General features: G+C 40.6%; 1 protein-coding gene across 15 annotated transcripts in view; it reads right to left on the bottom strand.

Annotated features, from left to right (window-relative positions):
- The window catches only part of SIPA1L2 (signal induced proliferation associated 1 like 2), a 232,349-nt gene that overhangs the window by 47,121 nt on the left and 162,502 nt on the right, over positions 1–22,726 (bottom strand). For all 15 annotated transcript variants that reach the window (XM_045391690.2, XM_073996406.1, XM_005539766.4 and 12 more), the window contains 3 exons: positions 20,296–20,872; positions 16,394–16,668; positions 888–1,145 (listed from right to left, as the gene is read on the bottom strand). In XM_045391690.2, the coding sequence (XP_045247625.2) occupies positions 888–1,145; positions 16,394–16,668; positions 20,296–20,872 (1,110 nt within the window). The remainder of the gene's footprint in view (positions 1–887; positions 1,146–16,393; positions 16,669–20,295; positions 20,873–22,726) is intronic.

Here is a 22,726-nt window from a genome sequence, read left to right as displayed (position 1 = left end):
AAGGCCCAGTTCTAAGCATTTTACATACATTGACCCACTCAGTTCTCCAAACTTCCTCATGTGGTTCATCAGATGAAGAAACTGAAGGTTCAGAGAGGATGAGCACCAGGCCCATGGTTACAGTACATCAAGTAAGTTAGAGCTGTGATTCCAGCCTGGCTCCCAGGCCGTGGTCTATCAGACCAGAGCCTGACATGTCATAATTGAGAAAACTCATGGCATTACTGTGGCCTATATGTTACATAAAAGTTAGAATAAAAGGAGTAGGAATTAACAACAATAAGAAATTTATTATTTTGCTTTGTTAAAATGATCTATGCAAATTCGGCATCGGAAAACCCTCACCAGCTTCTAACGGTATTGGATTTAACTTTTAAACAAGTGTATGCATTCTTTCTTTGAAAAAATCATTTTAAACTCAACTCACTTTGCTTAAAAGGAGAAGAGCAAAGAGGAAGTCCTAATGAGCTTGGAACCTCTTAAAGTATTACTCACATTATGATGATATTTAAGCACTGATTGTTCAGTTTTGTTTTATTTATGCTCAAACCTGTTCACACTTTTCTAGAGGCTCCAGCAGAATAGTTTCTGGGGTACCTTTCCCATCTTGGGGAAGAGAGCCAGTGGACATGGAGGAAGGCTACGAGATGAAAAGGAAAAATTGTGGCCCTGGTGGGCAGAACCTGCATTTTACTAGCACCATCTCGGGGCCAGGAGAGTGCCTGACCCCAGGCGCCACTGTGTCTGGGGCCTGCCCTGCTACCCTGCTTGCCAACTTGTTGTGAACAAGCTAACTCAGAAGTGATTACGAAAAACCCTCCCTACAATGTCAAGTTCTCACCCGTGATTTACAAGGGCCGCCCTTGAGGAAACGGAACCAGCATTACCTCGTGCCATCGGGCAGCTTCCGGTCGAAGGAGGTGCTTCGAGGAATGGCGGCCTGGGCCTGCTGGAGCAGCTGTTGGCATGGCAGCCGGTCGGGCGTGCCGGGGATGGGGGAAGCTCTAGAGAGGGGCTGCAGGGCAGGAGTGGGCACCCGGTGCCACGTGGTGTTCCTCCTGAAGGGGGTTTTATACTCGCAGGGGGTGCCCTCGCTGTCGAGTTTATATTCCACCATGGGGATCCGGCAGAGCTCTGAACACCCTCTGTTGGGCCAAGAAGAGATGGTGAGAAGGGAAGCTCGCAGCTGAGCCGTCAGCATGACTTACTCACAGCTGGGCCCATCACACACACATCACGTGGTGTGTGCCTCTCCCAGCTCCAAGTCAATGATGCAGAGCGATCCACCCTTAGGAGCATCTCACCTATAATAAAACCACATTCCCACACTATTCAATTCCTCTTCTGCCAGCAATGACTGCGTCTAGAAATTAGAAAGGCTGTTTGTGGCTTTTTTCCTGGCTGCTGTGCAGTCACACACATCATCTATGCTGGTAACCTGCTAATACAGCTGTATGGTTACTAAAATGTTCAACTACCAGAGCATAAGGAGCTGCTGTCCCAAGACCCCCAATACACAACCAAAAAAAATTAACACCTGGCACAGCAGAGGCCTCCAAGACTTGTAGGTTAAATATTTTAAATATATTTCTGGAGATAGCAAGTACTATCTCTGGTAATTAGAAATCGAAAGTCCAGAGACATTAAACACCTTGTTCACAGTTACTCAGCAGGACCAAGACTGGGCCTCTGGTCCTCACATTCACTCCCAGAGACCGTAAAAATAAGACCCTCTAAGCAAATGTTCGTCACTTTTAGGGATGATGGAAATATCCATTATCTTGCTTGTGGTGACTATTTCACGCATGGGCCCACACTCATCAAAATGTATGCTTTGTATACATGCAGTTCATTATGCATCAACCACACCTCAATAAAGTTGTAGAAAAAATCTTATTAAATAGAAAGAGAAAAGCTTCCTTTTGTCTGACGCTTTATTCTTCAAGAAAGTCTTTGGTTAAATGCAGCATAACCAGTCTTAGTGACCAAAAGAACTAGGCCATGTCTGTGTTCAACATATGGGAGTTGGTGGATTCTAAGGTTTCTCTATCTTTCTCTGGCTGTAGTTCCTCCTTATTACAAACTTTGTATGAGATTTATCTTCCTGAAAACTTCAATGTCTCCTTAATGTCTTTCAGGCACACTATGTACCTAGCACTGTCTTGCCCCCAGTCCCTCCACAGTCACATTGCCCACACAGCAGACGCCAGAGGTGGCTCAGAGAGCCACTCAAGAGTCCTCTGAGCACCGGAAATGGGCTTGTGTTTGGAGGAACACAGTGATTTCATTTTCATTCATTTAACTTTAAAAACTGATACTCTGATTCATTTTTTAAGTGTTTAGAATAACTTGGGTATGTGAATCTATGTTTTCAACTTTAAATTTTATGAAATATAAACAACAAGTACTCAGGATAAAATTTAGCATCTGATTTGAGATATGCTGTAAGTATGAAATGTACTCCAAATTTCAAAGACATAATACATAAAATAATGTAAACTAATAATCGTTTAATATTTTTTGGATGTTGAGATGATAGTATTTTGAAGATACAAGGTTAAAATATATTACTAAAAATAATTTCACCTGTTTGTTTTTACTTAATATGGCTACTGGAAAATCCAGATAAAATCTTTCTATTTGACAGCCCCCTGTAGAGGAACCTGGCCTGCCACAGCTCTCTGCATGTTGTCTATCTACCCCCAGCTGGCTGATCTGTTCCAGCCATGCCTCCTGGCAATCATATCTCCCAGTTTGACCCAAATCTCAACTCAGATCTTGCCTTCTCCATAAGATTTGCTGATTGTGCTGCAGAGTGCAAAGGATGGTAAGCCATGGTACAATTTGAAAAAGGTGTGTGCTCTGCACAGATGTCCCGAGAGATGCAGGCCCCTGTGCAGAGAATGGCTGAACTTCGGCGGTCCCTCACCACTGCAGGAAGGCACCTTTCTGACACAAGCCATGCAAGTGCGTGCAATAACCCCGTTCTTGGCTATGGGGGCCTTGTCTATTTTTAACCAGGATGGATCAGTATGATCCAATATCATGGTTTTGGCTCTGGCTAGTAGATGGATATTGCTGTCAGGCATTTCATACATAAATTCTGTCTTTCCAGGTAATTAGCAAACTTCTAGGACAGAACTGATCATATCTTTAACTAATATGCATGTGTGGAATCAAGAACATTGAACATGGGTGATAAATAAGCTTTAACAGATTAAAAATACTTCATTTATATAACCTGAGCAGATATTTTAAATTATAGTTATATTAACATAATCAGGAATCAGAGTTACAAATCACTTTCTAATTGAGTCTGACAGAAGTGAAAAGCACATTTAGTAAAAGCTATCACAACTCAGGGAAAACCTGAGTGTCCACTATGTGAAAGTCAGGTGTGGCTTTGAGTTACCATGGTTACTCTCTTAAACAGGCATCACAGCTTCCTAAAAGGTCACCTGCTAGACAGCTTTCCCATATGCTCAGTGATTAGTCAGGTACTTAAGACTCTTTAGCCTAAAATATATGATTTAAGTCAGCTATCCCTAAGGTTCCTACCAACTGCACAGTACAATGCGTACTGTTAACTTGACCAAAGTCAGCCCGCAAAGCTAATTGGTGCAGTTTGGCAAGGACATGAGAAGACTAGATAAGTCTCAACTTTGAGTGCCGGGCAAATCATTCCAATTTACCCTGTTGGCAAAGCAGTCAGCATCCCAAGCCAGTGCCTCTCCCTAGACATTCCAGAGTCGTCAACAACAACAACACTTCCTAATATTTGCCCTTTGAGAAATCTACTAGAACAAGGGATCACTCTGTTAAAAAGCAGAATTCCACTGTCACCATGGTATAGTAAAAATTTCAGCCTTTTCTGAAAATCATCACAACAGAACAAGGAGGACAGGGAGAACGCGAAACAGAAACAACCTCAACTGCCAGCTGAATTTGGAGATCCCTGAGACTCTAATACACAGGATGTAAAGTTGGAGGTGAATGAAGAAAGGTTATGGTTTAGCAGAGCAGAGGAAGGTGTGCAGAGGAAATATCAGTAGGAAGGAAGATCACTCACTGTCCCTGAGAACCCTAAAATGGTGCAGGGATGGGAAGCACCAAGCACTGCAGAAGGCCAAGTGAAAAGGGAGATTTAGGCCTAAAAGTTACTTAGAAAGAAGGAACGGGAGTTCGGCCCTAGGCCCTGAGGTCCACACAGTGCCTGGCCTCGTCAGGCAGTAACCAATCCTCTACCACAGTGGGCAAGAGCAGTGGTTTTTAGAGAACAGAAAAGATGCAGAGTCAAGGGTGTGAGGTGCAGAGAACAGGGATGAAAACGACAAGCCTAAGGCAGAGATGAGACCCAGGGTCACTTCTCCTTCCCCGAAACTCGGCCTCAGAATGCTCACCAGCCCACAGAGATCAAAGAAGACGGTTCTCTAGAGAAAAGACAAGCAGATGTAAACCATCCAATCACGCTGCAGTGAAGCTCATAGAGCAACTAGATTGCTGAAGAAGAGGAGGAACTTATGAGAGTTAAAATTAAACATTAAAAAATCCAACAGGACAGTTGGAAGGGAAACTGAGAAATTCTCTCAAACAGTTATGAGAGAGAAAAACTTAAGAAAACTGAAGTTCAATTCAAAAAGTCCAACAGCTATCAGACAGAGCTATCACAAAAGAGGAGAAAAAAAAGGGGGAGAAATTATTAATAGTATATGAACATTTCTAGAACTAAAAGATATGTAAAACTGGATTAAAAGGTCCAGAGATTACCCAGCTCAATGAATAAAAAATGGTCCACATGAAAACACATCATTTGGAATTCAGACTCCTGGGTTAAGGAAGTAAGCCTATGGTTCTGGGGACGGGGTGGGTGGGAGCCTAAGTGTCTAAGGACCTGGGCGTGGAATAGTTCCATTCTTCTCAAGAACAATACTAGAAGGTACAAAATATAACAAAGGAAATGCTTGTAAAATTCTGGGTGAAAGTGATTTCTAACTTGTCAAATCCATAATGCTTGGAGCTTGGGACAGAGAAAGAGAAAAAAATAAAAAACAACATCCTAACTTTTGACTTGGGAAACCAGATTGATGGTAGCGCTATCCTTTGATGGTAGCGTTAATAGAGAAGAGTGGACTGAATACGCCCTCCTAAAGAAATCTTACACCTGTTTATAGAACATGAGATAGTGATTTCTCTGTGCATCAGTAAACGTTAGTTCTTATCCTTTATTTTAACTCTGTTTCCCTTCCCGAAAGTAAAATTCTCCTCTCTTACTTAGTTTAAGTTACTCTGGATTTACTGAGTTTAATAGTTACATTATTGGTCAAACTGAGTAAATGCAAATTACATTGGGTTGCATTATTTTCTCATAAAATGCCAAGGCTCTACAAGTTTTGTTCATGGATGTACATGGTTTCCAAGCGTTTTCTGTTTATTCAGACACCACATCCCTAGGGCTACTGATTCATCCCCACAGCCAAAGACCTAATCAGAAATCAAAGGTAAGATATGACAGTAGATAATAAAACATCAAGAAAACCTACTCTCGTCTTCCACTCAAACCGATGCTCTAAGGATCACTGGATGTTCAGGTGAACACCAGGCTTTGGTGTCTCACAGGTTCCAGCTACCTGAGTAGTGCGCATCAGGAACTGTAACTGACTACCATCGAAGTTAAAGATCCTGGAGTTATGTGTTGAGTGAAAGGAATGTGAACCTTGAATCTTGTGAACCAAAAGGCAACTTTGCATTTCCAGTGCTTGTTTGGCCTTCAAGTTTGTTTGGTATGGGTTTTTAAGAAGAAAAAAGAAAGAGAAGACAGATGGCTGAGTAGTGTGGCCTACTTAATTCATGCCCATAGACTGTAGTCTTTATAAGACACTATAATTTAGCTTGAGGCTTGGAAGGAAACATGTAATATAAATGCATAATCATGACTCATATTTTGAGAGAGTGCTGGCAAAAATCTGTGCAATCCATTAAGTTGAAGAGAGAATCTGGGTGGAATGATTTTATCTCCAACCTTGTGCGGAAAGTCATATAGGAAAGGTCTTTTAAAATAATAAGAACTGGCATCCTTTTGCCCTAATAAAATTTAGCTATTCTCAAAAGAATGGTTTTATTTTAAAATCAAAACCAATTTTGTTATTATGTGACACTTTTACAGCAACTACTCTTGTGAACTAGCTTTTGCTTTGTTTACTTCTATGACTAAGATGCCAAATTAGTACTACTGATATAAGTGATCATCAAACCTAGTCAAACTCAGTTCTGTTCCATATGTATGAGAAATTCCTTAAAGGATGCATACGGAAAATTCAACCAATGTTTAGGGAAATGGGAAAAGGCATAAAAGAAGAACGACAAATGAGCCTGGAGAGGTCCTCGTGCTGCAGAGCCCATCAGAAATGGATCTGCGTCCCCCTTGGCACGCATCCTCTCTCCCTCTTGAGGGGTTTTAGCACAGGACACCAGGCACGACACCCCGGCTCATCTGGAGTGTCAAACTCGGGGCTGTTATGGATGGGGCACACGGCAAATATTTCCATGAGTTAAATAAAGGCTAACTGAAACCCCAACAGACCAAATGCCCAAAGACCTGGCACAAAAAGACATTTCTTAAAAAAGCAAGCTGCTCAACCTGTGTGTAACTGCAACATTCTTAAAGAAAAGACTTTGCTTTCCTGCTACAGTAGAAAAATTCAGACCTCATTGATACACACGCTTGGCTTCCTCTCGACATACCAAATCAAGTCAAAAGATGGAAATTGCATTTCTAGCTTCTGGCACATGCCTTACAGTTTGCTTGCCAATAGGAGATACTAAAAAACTTCAAGATAAGGCTGTGGGATCACTTTTATGTATGCATATTGATTTCCTCTTTGCTTCATAACAAATGTACACATCATCGACTTATGCTCCTAATTACCACGCTACGCAGGGATCAATACAAACTCAGCTTCAGGGTTAAAAATAAGTGCAATTTTTCACATTTCTTCTCTAGCCAATAACTTTTCTGAGTCTATTCTCTCTTCTCACTCAAAAACATATGCTGGAAGGCAAAACATTCTGTAGACCAAGAAGGTCATTGAAAATGTGCTAGTTAGTTAAAAATGTGGCATTCTCAAACCCAGCCATCCCATTACTGGGTATATACCCAAAGGATTATAAATTATGCTGCTATAAAGACACATGCACACGTATGTTTATTGCAGCACTATTCACAATAGCAAAGACTTGGAATCAACCCAAATGTCCATCAGTGACAGATTGGATTAAGAAAATGTGGCACATATACACCATGGAATACTATGCAGCCATAAAAAAGGATGAGTTTGACTCCTTTGTAGGGACTTGGATGCAGCTGGAATCCATCATTCTTAGCAAACTATCACAAGAACAGAAAACCAAACACCGCATGTTCTCACTCATAGGTGGGAACTGAACAATGAGATCACTCGGACTCAGGAAGGGGAACATCACACACCGGGGCCTATCATGGGGAGGGGGTAGGGGGGAGGGATTGCATTGGGAGTTATACCTGATGTAAATGACGAGTTGATGGGTGCAGCACAGCAACATGGCACAAGTATACATATGTAACAAAACTGCACGTTATGCACATGTACCCTACAACTTAAAGTATAATAATAATAAATAAATTAAAAAAAAAAAAAAAAAGAAATAAATAGCAATCTCATAGGAAAAAAAAAAAAAAAAAAAAAAGAATAACAGGTAATTCCATTAGATGGCATCCTCAGAGGATCTTATATTTTACTCGTCTATTCTAAAAACAGTACTACTTGTCCTTCTGAACTCACGATCATGGACTTCCTGGGATGGCTTAATCCTGTAAAAGGGACACTCATTAACTTATTCATATTCATACTCATGGGCTTTCTCTCCTGCTTCCTGACGCCTAAAGCTAAACTTTCCACCAGAAGACTTCTTGGTTACAGCTGCCACCACTTCCTGGCTTCCTGAACATGATCAGCAAAGAGGGGGTGTCCAATCTTGCTCACAGTTAACAGATACCACAGTCACCGCCAAGTACTGTAGTGTATGGACCCCACAACTTCAGAGGCACCCAGGAAGGCCCCCAAGATGGCATCCACCCACCCAGGCTCATTCCTTTTCAATGACACTTTGAGTTTCTCGGAAGAACCTTCCATTTACCATCAATAATTTGGAGACGGGAAGGTAGAATCCCTGCTGGCCAGGGTATGGACTTGGTTCTAAATCAAGGCTTCAAACTCTGCAGGCTGACCGTCAAGACCACCACTGTTTGAATCCAGTCAAGCCATACAGTTTTTTCCATTTGTTCCCAACAGGAACCGTAGACACCAAACTGTCTCCATTAAAGACATTAGAAATGTGATAACCTCTTAGACTCTCCTCTTGAAAATAGAATAGTAACAGCAGAGGGTGCAACAAGATTAAATTACACAAAATATGTAAACTTCCTCAAGTGACAGCTTCAAAAGAAAGAAGTTCATTACAAATAGACATTATTACTTTCTGTTTCTCCAAAAACATTAAACTGCAAAAGGCACATACAATTTTATGAAAGTTCTAGATAATAGATGTTTATAGAGTTCTGGAATTTTAAAGTTTAACTTTCAAATTGAAAAAATCTTTAGAGCTGTAAAATTCCCTTCATCTACATTCATCTGTAGAACAATATATCATTATCCTATTACTTTATTCTTTTCATCTTACATAAAAGTAGGACACATGACTTCGTATTACGCTACTTCGAAACTAAGAAAGGGGAAGAGTCCTAAGGGAATGATGAGTAGCAAAACAAAACCAAAAGACCTAGAAAACCGAGAAAGTTCAAAGGGAAAAATGTATATTCTTATCAAAAAAAGAGAGGGCAGTTGAACAGTACCAGGTACCATAGACTGTGCAGCCACAGCTTCATCTAATCTCATGACTGGAACTTCCATTTACTGGACTCTGAAATTCCCTATTGGTTTTACTTTACTTGGCTGCATCACAGAGAACCTTTAAGTGAATCCAGTGATCTAAGGAAAAGCCTTACAAAGTACTGCAATGCTATCCTTTAATTCCAATCCACCACCTTAGCATGTGTAGCACTTTATAGTATTCCACATACATCATTTGACTTTCACAAAAATTTGTGAGGTACAAAGAAAATTTACGTTTTTCAGAAGAAGGGCTACAGAGGTTGGAAAGATGATACAGTTAATCAGAGATAGGGTTCACAAAGGAACTCAGGTCTTCTGACTCTAAGTTCAGGACTCTTCCTAAAACACATGGCTATTTTTTTTTTTTTTTTAAAGAAAACCATCAAAGAACAGTTAATGCAGCCTACACCATGTCATATTTTTCAGTAGGTGCTAAAAGAATCTTTGGAAACAAAAGCCGATCCTCTAAAACAAATTAAATGTTTTTTAAATATTATGCATTTTGTAAAAGAATTCTTTTATAGCCCTAGGGATTAAAGTAATCACTGATATTTTAATCATTTTAATGTCTGTTTTGCTAATAGCCTGCTAATAGCTGAAAGACTCCAAATTATCCAACCAGGTGATAGGGGTAATTGATGCTCATTCACTTGAATCACAAACTCTTTCTGGTACATAAAAAATCAAAGGCTTCCAACAGGGAGATAACCACATAGTATAACTTACTGTAAAGGTTAGGGCAGTGTCATCCATGAAATAGGCACTAAATGAAATCGTAATTTGCTTTTCAACAAACTCCTTAATTTACAGATAGAAACAGAGAGATACCCAGAATAGGTAGAAAGAGAGACATCTGGACCATAATCACACTTGACCAAGCCCTCTTATAAAGGTCAGGAATCGAACAGGTGTCGTATGAAATAGGAAGTGAGGCTATCTGGCACTGACTAATTCATCAGCTTCCTTCCATCCTTTTCCTCCCTCACGAGAAGCAGACACAGGGGCAGATGGTGTCTTTGTATCTCCAGTACCTGTCAGAGCACTGGACAGAAGCTCAGCACGTTCTTACCAAAATCAACTGCTTTGTTTCTTAGAAAGCTTAAGAGCAGGAACAACACTGCACTGTAATACTTCAAAAGTATACAGAGAAGATTCTCAATAGCTAGCTACCTGATGCCTGATTTCTGAAGAATGTATTTCTATGGGGGAGAACATTCAATGGCTGTCCACTATGGTAGCCACGGTGTAACCTGTCAAGCATGAGATGGTTACTGGTCTAACACAATGCTCATGCTTTACCACCACCCTACGCATTCCTCTTACTGTGATGGTAATATCTCAGCATTCAAAATGAAAAAACACGGGGGCACTAAAGTGTAGATTATTAATTGGAGAGGGTGACAGCGTTTTCTACACTACTTTGAGACATTTATTATTAAGTAGTAAGTTGTTGCTATAGTTTGAGAAAAATCACTTTTAAATAGCTAAAATCTGAATAAGTCTTATGGCATTTTAGAAAGCCTGAAAGACAAAAAGGAGTCCTTGAAAGTCAGATTACATCTGTCCTATTGTTTTAAAAGCCCTAGTGCTCAGCACTGCTCCTGGCACAAGCTAGTTAAGAGTGAGTGAGTGAATGAGTGAATGAATGAATGAATGAGTGAATGAGTGAATGCAAGGCAATCGACCTTCAATTCTATAATCCTGTGTTCTTACTTTAGGGAGTGAGAGAACAATCTGAACGTTATATTGGAGGAACTGGCCAGAGGACTCAGAATAGGGACTGTACTTTAGGTTACCTTTGTTCTGTATTGTTTTCACATTTCACATCAAAATTCATTCCTGGAGGGTCCATAAGACAATACCAGACATAACTGATTTTTATTACCCATACAAATAAGTTGGAACTCTAATACAAAAGCTCACGTGAGACACATGCACGTACATGTTCTCTGCAGCACTGTAACAACAAAGACATGGAATCCACCTAGATGTTCAACAGTGGTCTGGATAAAGAAAATGTGGTGCATATACACCATGGAATACTACACAGCCACAAAAAAGAATTGAAACCATGTCTTTTGCTGCAACACGGGTGGAGCTGGAGGCCATTATCCTAAGCAAATTAACATGGGAACAGAAAACCAAATGCTGCCATGTTCTTGCTCACAAGCGGGAGTTAAACATTGAGCACACATGGACACAAAGAAAGGAACAATAGACACTGGGGCCTACTTGAGGGTGAAGGGTGAGAGAAGGGTGGGGATGGAAAAATTACCTGCTGGGAACTTTGCTGATTACCCGGGTGACAAAATTATCTGTACACCCAACCCCCACAACATGTAATTTACCCATGTAACACACCTGCACATGTACCCCTTGAACCTAAAAGCTGGAAAGAAAAAAAGTTTGCTTTGTAATGAATAATAAATGGAATAAAGCATGGAAATTTTTTTTTTTAAAAAGCAAGCTCACTTGAGTCCAGATTTCAGCCCACCATTTATTTTATATAGGTATGTGTATAGATATATATACAAAAATAAAAACTGTTAAACTGACAAAATTGAGTTTTCCTTCTATTTCCATATTCTCCTCTCTGCATACTTCAGGGGGTTGAATGATCAGGCAACAGACAGCAAAACAGGAGATGAGGACATAAAGTTTTAATTTTATAGAATGATGAGAGAATAATAATTTAGACTCATGATAACATGAGAAAATTTCCACTGTTTTGCATTATATAGAAAAATGCCTTGGATAGTATATCAACAAAGTATGAAAAAATTCACACAAAACAGATGCACTGCAGCAAGGAATTTCATTTCCATATTTATTGGACATATTTACTAAATTCACTCATATTATATAACAACTCATGCATAATTCTGATGAGTTGTTACTTCCTTTATATCTGCCTTTTAGGCTGATATGCTTTCCTTCAAATGACACTGATAGAATGTCAGTCACCTTTGAAGGCCAGAGGCTGGGCCATACCAGTGGCTGTAAATTATCCCTTGCAAAAACAAGAAAGATCTTAATTAAGCATTTCTGGCCCGAGCAACTCTTCATCTTTGCCACAGAGACTGTCTGCTTGAGAAACACCGTGGTTCCCCTTTCAAACCTCATTTCCATTTGAAGAGTGCTATTCCCAAACTGCTTCTTGCCACTCATTCCCACTGTATATGAATTCACTCCAGGATCCAATCCCAGCACGAGATCAGTTAATAAGTGTCCCTCAAGGGGGATTCTCCCTGCTCAGCATTCCCTGCAAAGCCACAAGGAAAACTAAAAATGGCTCTGACTTCCTTTCAAGCTGAGGGACAAGCTAGACTGTCACCTCCCTTAGGCTGGCAAAGGGGACTTCAAAACACAGGTGGCTTTAGATTGAACATAAATACTTTTCTGGGAATTCAAAACGCAGGTGGCTTTGGATTCAACATATTAATAAACACTTTTCCTACTAAAGACTGCATTTAATCCAGCAGCTTCTGAGTCAAAACCAAACACCTTTTGACCTGAGGACAAGAGATACTGTCTATTAAATGACAGGCCGCTCATGCTGCCCACAGGAGCAGCTGGGCTCCCATGTCAAATGATGTCCTCAGTGATATCCTGGTAGGAAAAAAATGGGAGTTGATAAATGGCAAAAATGAACCGAAGCATTTTTCACAACACTTATGAGACTAAAATATCTCGTAATTCCTTAATTTGGCCATTTTTGCAGTCTTCATAGTGTTTATGTTAAAAACTACTTTAAAAAATGTATATGTATATATACACACATACACACAGAAACACATACATGCATATACATGTCCATTTAAATAATATTCCTCCTCCCTGACAAGCACTAAGAGCCAGTTTGAGAAAGATGGAGGTCATTTTCCATGCTGCAAGTCAAATGTATAGCTTTAGCTTCAGGCACATCCCGGTATGTGTTACTATACGGTTAAAGGTACTAAAGGTTGTTTGGTTTAAAGGGTTTGTATTTTAAATTTTAAAATGAGTGAAGTGCTACCCATTTCCCCTTAGTCCCTCCTCTACAGTTTCTTAACAAATCTAATAATGCAGAAGGCTAAACATGCTGAGTGCAAGGGTGAAACTGAAAATGACATTTCATACTTACGCTTGCGGTCAAAAGCAAAGGGCTGGTATTGCAAGGGTGGTGTCTGGTTATGAGAGGTTGTCTGACAACAGCAAGTACTTTTATCAGGGCACCCAGACAGTTGCGGCAGAAAACAAATCAAAACTAACAAAAATATGGATTTAAAAATTTACAAATTCAGATTCACAGAAAACTGGAAAACTGAATTGAAAGAGTTTTAAATGATACAGGCTAGGCTTAAAGCCTTCACGACTTGCAGTAATGTGGATGATGGGTGTGCCAATTTTGGAACGTTGCTGCTAGGCAAATAGCTAATTCTAATCCTTCTGGCTAAGGTTAAAAGACAGTTATTGGCCGGGCGTGGTGGCTCACGCCTGTAATCCCAGCACTTTGGGAGGCCGAGGTGGGCGGATCACAAGGTCAGGAGATCGAGACCATGGTGAAACCCCGTCTCTACTAAAAATAGAAAAAATTAGCCGGGCGCAGGGGCGGGCGCCTGTAGTCCCAGCTACTCGGGAGGCTGAGGCAGGAGAATGGCCTGAACCCGGGAGGCGGAGCTTGCAGTGAGCCGAGATTGCGCCACTGCACTCCAGCCTGGGCGACAGAGCGAGACTCTGTCTCAAAAAAAAAAAAAAAAAAAAAAAAAAAAAAAAAAAAAAAGACAGTTATTACAGATTAATTGGGAAAAAAAAAAACCCTGTATGTTTAGGGAATGACATTAATGAGACTCCTAGGAAGCAAGGGCAAAATCTTTAAATAAATATCTTGCCTAGTTCCAATAAGAGAATTTGCATTTAAAACAAAGAATTAATTATGTATAGACCAAGGCAGATAACTGACTCCTTAGAGGAAAAACATGTCCTTGGATAAAAAGATAACAGCTGCTGGAACTTTCAAATTGTAGTTTTGGTTTGTTTTAGCTGAAAAACAATTCAATATTTCGTAGAAAATTCTATTCTCCTAAATTATATTTCTAAATACCAAATATAACGACAACTTTACCATTTTTATTAAACAGATCTCTTGAAAGCTTTAAAAATTTCTTACTAACAGTAAACTAAAACTAAAAATAGGCAAGAAATGTTATTTTCTAACCCAAAGGAAGCTCATGGTAACATATTTGTCCAATTCTAGAGTAATCGGCTGCTAGGACAGATAAAAGATACAAAGGCAGATAAAAGACGGATTCTTATCATAAGCATTAAAAATCTATTTTTCTACTAAGGAAGACAGAAATCTTACTGTATGAAAAAATTTCTAACAAATGCTGGAAAATTTACTATAAAAGATTTTTACATATATAGTACTTTAGCTTTTAAGGTCTAAAGGATTTGCCTTTTGCTATTTCTAAGACCCATTTTTAATAAATTAATTTTTTATTTTCTTTGGACTCATAGTAGTACATGTGATTCATGGGACTCTCGAAAAAGATAGATTCAACCAGGCAGAATCAGGCAAGGCAATAAGAAACACCTTCACATGGGACTGATACTCTACAGAGAAATCTTAGTTTCTTAAATCCTTATTTTATAAACATACTGGGCAAACACAGGAAACAAGGTCACAGAAAGTGAGGCTGGAGGCAAATGGTAAGATAACTAATAGAGAAAGATTTTTGCAAGATTTTGCACATTAACCATAGAGGAAGACAGTGTAAGTAACTTTTTTTCCTAAAAGGAGATCATGGTTTAGCTGATCTATCCAATACGGCAGCCAATAGCAACACGTGGCCAATGAAATATAAATTAATTAAAAGGAAAATTTCGTTTCCTAAGTTGCACTATAGTTCATGTACGTAATAGCCACTTGTGGTTTGTGGCTACTGCTCTGAACAGTACAGACACAGAAGTAGAAGTGCAAATGGAGAGTGCTGGCTTAAAGGATGAAGAAAGGAGATAGAGAAAGGAGAGAGCATGACCTAGGTTAATAAGTCCAGAAAGTAGACCCAACAAGCCTACTATCTTTGGATAATAAGAATTTCTTTTTTAATATGAAAGAAATTAAAATGAATATGCTAAAGTTTTATTTATTATTATTTGAGATGCAGTCTCACTCTGTCACTCATGCTGGAGTACAGGGGCACGATCTCAGCTCACCGTAGCCTTGACCTCCCAGGCTCAAGGGATCCTCCTACCTTCCCCTCCTGAGTAGCTGGGACTATAGATGCACATCACTGCACCTGGCTAATTTTTGTATTTTCTGAAGAGATGGGGTTTTGCCATGTTGCCCAGGCTGGTCTCAAACTCCTGGGCCCAAGCGATCTGCCCACCTCGACCTCCCAAAGTGCTGGGATTACAGGTGTGAGCCATAGGGCCCAGCCTAAAGTTTTATTTTTTTAAATTAAATGTGTGGGGTAATTACGCTAAAAGGTTCTAAGTGCTTTACATACATTACTTTATTTCATCTTCATTGAAATCGTCGGAGGTAGGCAATATAATCATCCCATCTTATAGAGAGTAAGTGAGACTTAGAGAGTGTGTGAGTTGCCCCAGGCCACAGAGCAAATTCCTGGATTCCAAGCATACTTAGTCTCTCATAAGCCAGAGCTCTTAAGGCTGCCTGTAGGAACTCCATTTGGGAATGAAGACAGAGAGAAGGTGCTCTAGATACTACCACCAGTCATGCATTACCACAAGTAGTGGGCCACAGCCTGAATGAATGGCTCCTTCTTAATTAGCATTCTTTTTCCTTTTGGCCTAATATTTTATGTTGGGCATGATTATTTTCTATTAGTAATGGAACAGTATTGCTTTCTAACCCCATTCTTATCCTAGCCCTCCACCTATCTGCCTCTGAACCTTCCAAGTCTAGCCATTCCTTTTCAACTATTTCTCCTGGCAGTTTATGACAACGCCCTGAACCAGTTCAACATCTCTCAAGCTCCAATTGAGAATGGAGTATTCACCACACAGAGTACATGCGCTGTTCCAACATTCTTTCATACCTACAAGTATTGGTTTATTAAATATTTTTTAAATAATCAATGGCTTCATGTTATGGGAGGATATTCTAACTGAATGGTTATTTAATGTGTTCAAGGCTGAGCTGTGATGCAGAATTATTTGCTCTTAGATATAAGTCTGACTGGTCCAGGGGAACCAGGCAGGTGCTCTTCCTGTTAGTTCAGAATAGCTCAGCTTTTATGTAGTCAATGTCCCAATAAATCACTTAGAAAATTACTTTTTATCATTTATTACATATTTTAAAGCTCCTTTTCAATTCCTCGAATGAGAGACATCGCAACAACATTGTACCAAGACGCACTTGACTGCATTTTCTGAGGACCTTGCAGGGGCAGTGAGGACAGCCACCTGCTACAGAGGCGAAGGAGGAGTGAGCATTGCTCGGGCCTGGCACGCCTTACCTTCGGGGGGAGCCGTCGTCGTGGGGCTGGATGATGACCACCTTCACAGTCACAGAAGTGCGGAGCAGGTCGATCATCTGCTCGTGTGTCAGAGTGGCCACGGCGACTTTGCAGATCTCCACGAGGCGGCTCCCTTGGCGAAGGCCAGCCTTCCAGGCAAAGCCAAAAGGTTCCACATCTGCGACAATTCCTTCAAAATTCACATGGAAGCCAAGCTGGCCCAGCCCATTCCTCCTCAGGGTCATTTCCACAGTCTCGCAGCCTCTCGTCACTATCTAAGGGGGAAGGAGACTGTTAGAGATGCCCTTCCTGCCCAAGCTGCCATGGGGCTCTACCAAAGGTGCACGTACGGGCCTTCATGCCAGCCCTCTCCCTTGGGCCCTCACAGCCCAGCCCGTCTCTCTCTGCCTTTTCCTTAAACTGTCCAAGTGACAAGACCAGGACACATTTAAGTTCAGAGCTGATCACAATTAACATTAGCATCAAGTGCAAAGAAAATAATAGAAGCACAACAATGGTTTCATTCTTCATTCTAAGTCAAATCTATTCTTGATACAGGTGTCCCGCTTTCTTAGATGTCACTGACCCAGAGCTTGGGAGCTTCAGATGGACTGAGATAATTCCCCTTTTTCCTTTATTGTGTCAAGTGACTTAGCTTTTAAGCATATAAATCCCATTGTTCTAGATGGATTTTTGCGATGTAAAACGTAAAGATTTTGGAGACCATTACAAGTTTCAGTCAGCAAGCACTAAAAATCATTAGACAATTTAAAGAAAACACCCCAAAACACTTGAAAGCTAACGCTTAAAAGCCCACTCTGAGGTTCAGGAAGGGCAAACGCAGAAAGTCAGAGCTTTAAGAAAACTCTAAATGTTCTCTACACACCAGCCCTGGGGACATACTGTGGAGGGTTCTGTCCCCTAGGGTCCTTGTCTGTGCTTGCCCGAGTGGTGAGGACCATTCAGATCCACGGCGGGGGCAGGCCAGCCAGACTCCTTGGCCATCTGTTCACAAGACAAGTGTGCAGGATGGTGCTCTGGCAGGCAGCAGAGAGTCCCTCTGGGCCTATGGGCTGCCTCTCCTCCACTGGGCCTGTCTCCTGGGGCTGAGGGCAGCCCCAAGCAGAGGAAGCCCCAGTGTATGTACCTTACTCAAGAGTGAGAGAGAGTCAACAGCAGTCCCACAAAAAGGAACATGAAAGAAGAATGGTGGTTTGCATCCCAACTGGTACATTAAAGCACCACTAATGTAGTCTTCAAAAGCACTCACTGAGCATAGTTTACATGCAATGAAAGAAAAACATGGGCTCACTAAATATCATCTGATGACTATGACATCACCCATCTGTGGGAATTTCAAGTTGGGAGGTATCATACTCCTATCCCCAAAAGCCCAGAGGCAATGTATGAAGTTTCAGTTTAATGAACGTTCTATTTCTATGAAACATGCTCTGAATACACAGATACCTATTTAATAAGACCTATGACAGTAAGTACAGCTGTGGGACTGGGGCTGGTTCATGTATCACCAGTGTCTGATGTTTCCATGGTTACCACAAGTGCACACAATGCCAATCAGCTTTTCCCAGACAGCCATGACAGTTCACGACTCAGCAAAATGCAGAAAGGGGATTGCTGGTTTTAGTTAGTGGTGACGTTTTAGAATATTGACATTTCTAAAGTCATGAACTGAAGTAACTTAAAACTTGAAGAAGTAGTTCTGTAATACGCACAACACAAATACATCTTGTTCTCTTCTTTTTCAACTCTGTTCTAAGCAATCCTATCAAAAGATGACACATAACATGTACCCAGCCTTCTTTCAAATATCAATGCAATTATGAGGTGAAATTTATCATCCATGTATCAGAATGAAGAGTTATTGGCTGAGCCTTTCCAGAGTCCTCCAGCTCTGGCTCTCCTGCTCATTTCCTCCAGTCACCTGCCATCTCCTCTACTTTGTCTTTTTGCTATTTCTTTATCCCCTCTGTTTATTGCTTCCTCACATCCCCAAAGTCTGAAGGAAGGTGTTCTCCATGTATTTGGACTTCCTCCATGGACCCAACTATCACACGAAAACTGTTGTCTCCTAGCCAGGACTGGCTATGTAATTTGTGGGGCCCCATGAAAAATCAAAATGCAAGGCTCCTTATGAAAAAATTATGAAGAATTTCAAGATGGCAATGGCAGAGCATTCAGTCAAGCACAAACTCTTCTGAGAGTGGGTCCCTGAGCAACTGCACGGGGTGCACATCTGGGAAGTGAACCCTGCCTGGCCCTCTAGGAACAAACTCTCATTCCCCTCCTGTACTGTTACCTGCAAGACAGACACCTTTAGTTCCACTTTCCACCACCTGAGAATGGACACTGAGTTAACCACCTGCCAAACGGGCAGGCATTCCCAACATCTCCACGATGACTGCATTCTTCTCTTTCTTCCCATTTCTGTTACTACCACCCTGTACCAACACTTACGATCTAATCCCTTCAACAGTCTTTGGTTGGCTTGCTTCCAATAGCTCATGTTGTACGTCATCCTAGACACAGAATATAATTCCTAAAATAGATTTGTAATATTGTGCATCTTGGTCACACTGACAATACACTTTTCTAGCAAAATAGGATGGGGTCCATGGAATAGCAAATGTATAAGAGCCCCTGTGTAAATATCCAGGGAAAGTACATTTTCGTGGTTGGTGAAGTGGTATTTGTGTTGTACTTTCAGAAGCACAGATTATAATGATTTGGTGGATATGCTGAAAAGAAGTATTTGCAATTAGCAAAAGCACAATGCATCCAGAGACTCATCAGTATAACTCAAGTCAATTCTCTAGGCATTTAATCATTTACTTAATCACCCCAAACCCCTTATCTAGGCTTGCACACATATACCTGATAATACTGTTGAACATACTGAGGCCCTTTACCGTAAACAGTCTCCACAAATAATGAAATTACTTTTCCGAGGCCAGCAGACACTGCCCTGATTTTACCTTCTCTTATACATGGTCTGTAACAACAAAAGGGTAATTTATATTTGGTGGGAGGAAAGGGGACAAGGAATGGATATAATTTCTCCTTTTTTCATGATCCATAGTGAACTAAACTTTTCTAATTAAAAAAAAAAAAAAATAACATCCCTTTTGGGGGAAGATATACACACAAGAAATTCTACTGTCAAACCATGTTTTTTTCTTATATTACCAAAAATAAAAACTGGAAATAGTTTGATGTATTCTTACTACTTTATTTTATATGCTCAAACTAAAATCTAATTCTTACTTTGTTAAAATTGGGAGCAGAAATATGACTACTGAACACCATAGATAAAATACAAGGGTTTTGCACTAAAAATCACATACACAAAAATCTTTTTTAGGTCTGACTTTTTAAAAGCCTTTCTAAATTAATGTGTAATTCTGAAAAACTTCCTTAAGAAACAGTGGCTCTAAGATTAATAATATATTTAATCTGGCACATTACACAAAAATACCTGCTGTATAGACATGCAGGGTTGAACTGCAAATAGGACTCATCATTCATACACTCAACAGCAATTCTGCTGTTAATTACCCACTGGGAAGGTATGTTATGTCAGCCTCCATAAACAGACATTCTACCCAGATAATTCTGTTTTTCCTTCAAATGCTGCTAAAATACATCTCAATGTTCTCTTTTGCAGGTTGGCTTAACTCTTCCAATCAATTTATGATGGTTGCTTCTCCACTGTTCATGTATTCAACAACTCCTCAAAAGGACCCAGCATTTGAAATTAAGCCCTGTATCTGTAAGAAATAGTAATGCATTCCCTAATTGCTATAATCATGGTAGGATTTCCCCAGTGAAAGTTATTTTGAATCTGGAATTGAAAACATAAGGGAAAATAGAAAACATGTACTTACTACTAATCGCTGAACAATTTCCCTGATATCTTCAGCACAGTTGTCTACCGAGGACAGGAGGACACATTCTCCTCTTTCATAAAACACTTTGATACTCATTAATCCAGATGTCCACCCAATAACATCCCGGCAGGAACAGTTAAATACAACATTCTTGGAATCCTTTTCAATCAACATGATGAACTCATTGGAAATCCCGAGAAGACATTCAATGTCAGCAGACTGGCCGAAGTCCCGTGCTATCACGTGCCACATGATGGCTCCAATGCTGAACAAGTGGGCATCCTTCCTTGGCTTTACTTTCTCCTTTTTCTTTGCACCCAGTGTAATGAAGCTGAACTTCACAGAGGTATCCACAGTGGCAGTTGTGACAAAGTTCTCCGCCAGATCTTTCAAGTACTCTTGCCTCGTTCGAGTGGCCATTGCTCGAAACTTTTCCGATTTATGGGCTGCATTCTCTGCGTTGATTACTTTGGCTAAAAGGAAGTCCCGGAACACGGCTGACTTTGGAAAAGTTACACCTTTGGGAATCGGTGGGCCAAATGGTGGCACATCTTTTGATCTGGAAACTCCAACACTGAGGAAGTAAAAACGGAAACAAAATGAGATAAGCTATGATACCATAACGTGTATCTTTCCGAATTTGGCACATATATACACACTTTCAACTTAACTGGTCTATTCTGCAGGCTCTTGTTCTCCTAATTTCTAGATACCCAGGGTTTGTTGTTGTTTAAGCAAAATGTTTTAAACTTAGTAGACAGGAGGTGTAATGGGCTGAATTCTGTCCCTCTCAAAATCCACATGTTGACAAGATAACCCATAGTTCCTGGGAATGTGATGCTATCTGGAGAAAGGATCCTTAAGGAGGTGACTGAGTTCCAGTGAAGCCCTTAGGGTGGGCCCTAATCCAACAGACTGGTGTCCTTATAAGACGAGAAAATTTGGGCTTATAAAGAGATACCAGGCATGTATGCACACAGAAAGAAGACCATGTGAAGACACAAGGAAAAGACAGCCATCCATAAGCCAAGGGGAGAGGCCTCAGGAGAAACCAACCCTTGCTGACACCTCGATCTTAGACTTCCAGCCTCCAGAACTCTGAGAGAACAAAAGTCTGCTGCTTAAGCCACCTAGCCTGTGGTATTAGTACAGCAGTGCTACCAAACTAATATGGGGGTAACACATCCATAGCATGTGGAATAAGCAGGTTGGCACTCTATAACTCTGTGGGCTGGTTATCACAGGGAAAAACAGTAACGCTTCCAACCAAAATGAGTTTAGCCCAAGTTAGCTGCAAGGGATTCAGTGACATGGGACAGAGTGATCATACTTATAAAGGCCAAACATTTTAAGTGTCACTTTTTTAAAGGAAATGCTCATTTGGTCACATTTTGAAAATCTAAATGAAGGTTTTATGGGAGCAAAGTTTTAAGAGAACTCAGGGACTGAAGAGATCAAATGCATAGTGTTAATAATGAGCATCTTAATCTATTAAAACCAGTAACGCTCCCCTACATCAGAGAGTTGCTTTAGTTATCTCATATCCTTTTCTGAATAAGATAAATTATAGAGTGGACTAATGAATTAACAAAGGAAGGATTAAGACCAGTGAGTGAATGAATGGATCCGGTATCACTGGCAGCACTGAGAGCACCCCAATTACTGAGTAGCTACCACAGACCAAGAATCTGTACCAATCCCACATCTGCCCAGGCTGACGCTGGAGTAAAGAAAGGAAGCAATCTTTGTTTTGTTTTCATCATTGTGGAAAATTCTAAAAAAAGTAAATTAAGGAAAAAAAACATTCCATCCAAATTTGTTCTGTCAGATGCAAACTCCTCTTCTGAAATGTGGTTTGTTAAGACTTTAGAAAAATTGCAGGCTCTCTCACTTGTGCTTTAATCTGCAATCTCTTCAGCAGCGTTAATTACCTGTAGCGGCAATACAGACAGCTGGCTAGATGGGGCCTTCACCAATATGAAAGGGAAGGAATGACTGCTTTGCTTTGGGACAGATACACCAAACTCATGAACAGTACCTGGTGGTGCTTTACGGTAGTATACGTACTACACCAGAGGGTATGTGTGTGTGGGAACTTGACTTATGTCCTTAAATGAAGGGAAGGTCTTTAAAAACATCACAGAGGTTGACGCTGCCAGGGATCTACATCACGTGTGGCCCATTTTCCCCTCACCACCATCCTCAGGATGGCCATTCTAGACTGGGAATTAATTTATCCCTTACAATCCCCCATGTTAACTCTGAGAGAGTGGTCCTAAAGCTCCTGTTTGGACTTGTGATTAGTCTAACCACACCCTGTGGCTTCTCTTCTCTACACTGTCAATGAGCTCAAAGGGCCTCTCTGTGCACTGCAACCTGCCCTGCAAATATTGGGTACGATAAACCAGTGTATCACTGCTCCTAAATT

Source organism: Macaca fascicularis, chromosome 1 (assembly GCF_037993035.2).
Source record: "Macaca fascicularis isolate 582-1 chromosome 1, T2T-MFA8v1.1".
NCBI classification, from domain to species: Eukaryota; Metazoa; Chordata; class Mammalia; order Primates; family Cercopithecidae; genus Macaca; species Macaca fascicularis.
Note: the sequence above shows the minus strand (reverse complement) of the source record. Positions and strands in the feature narration are given on the sequence as shown.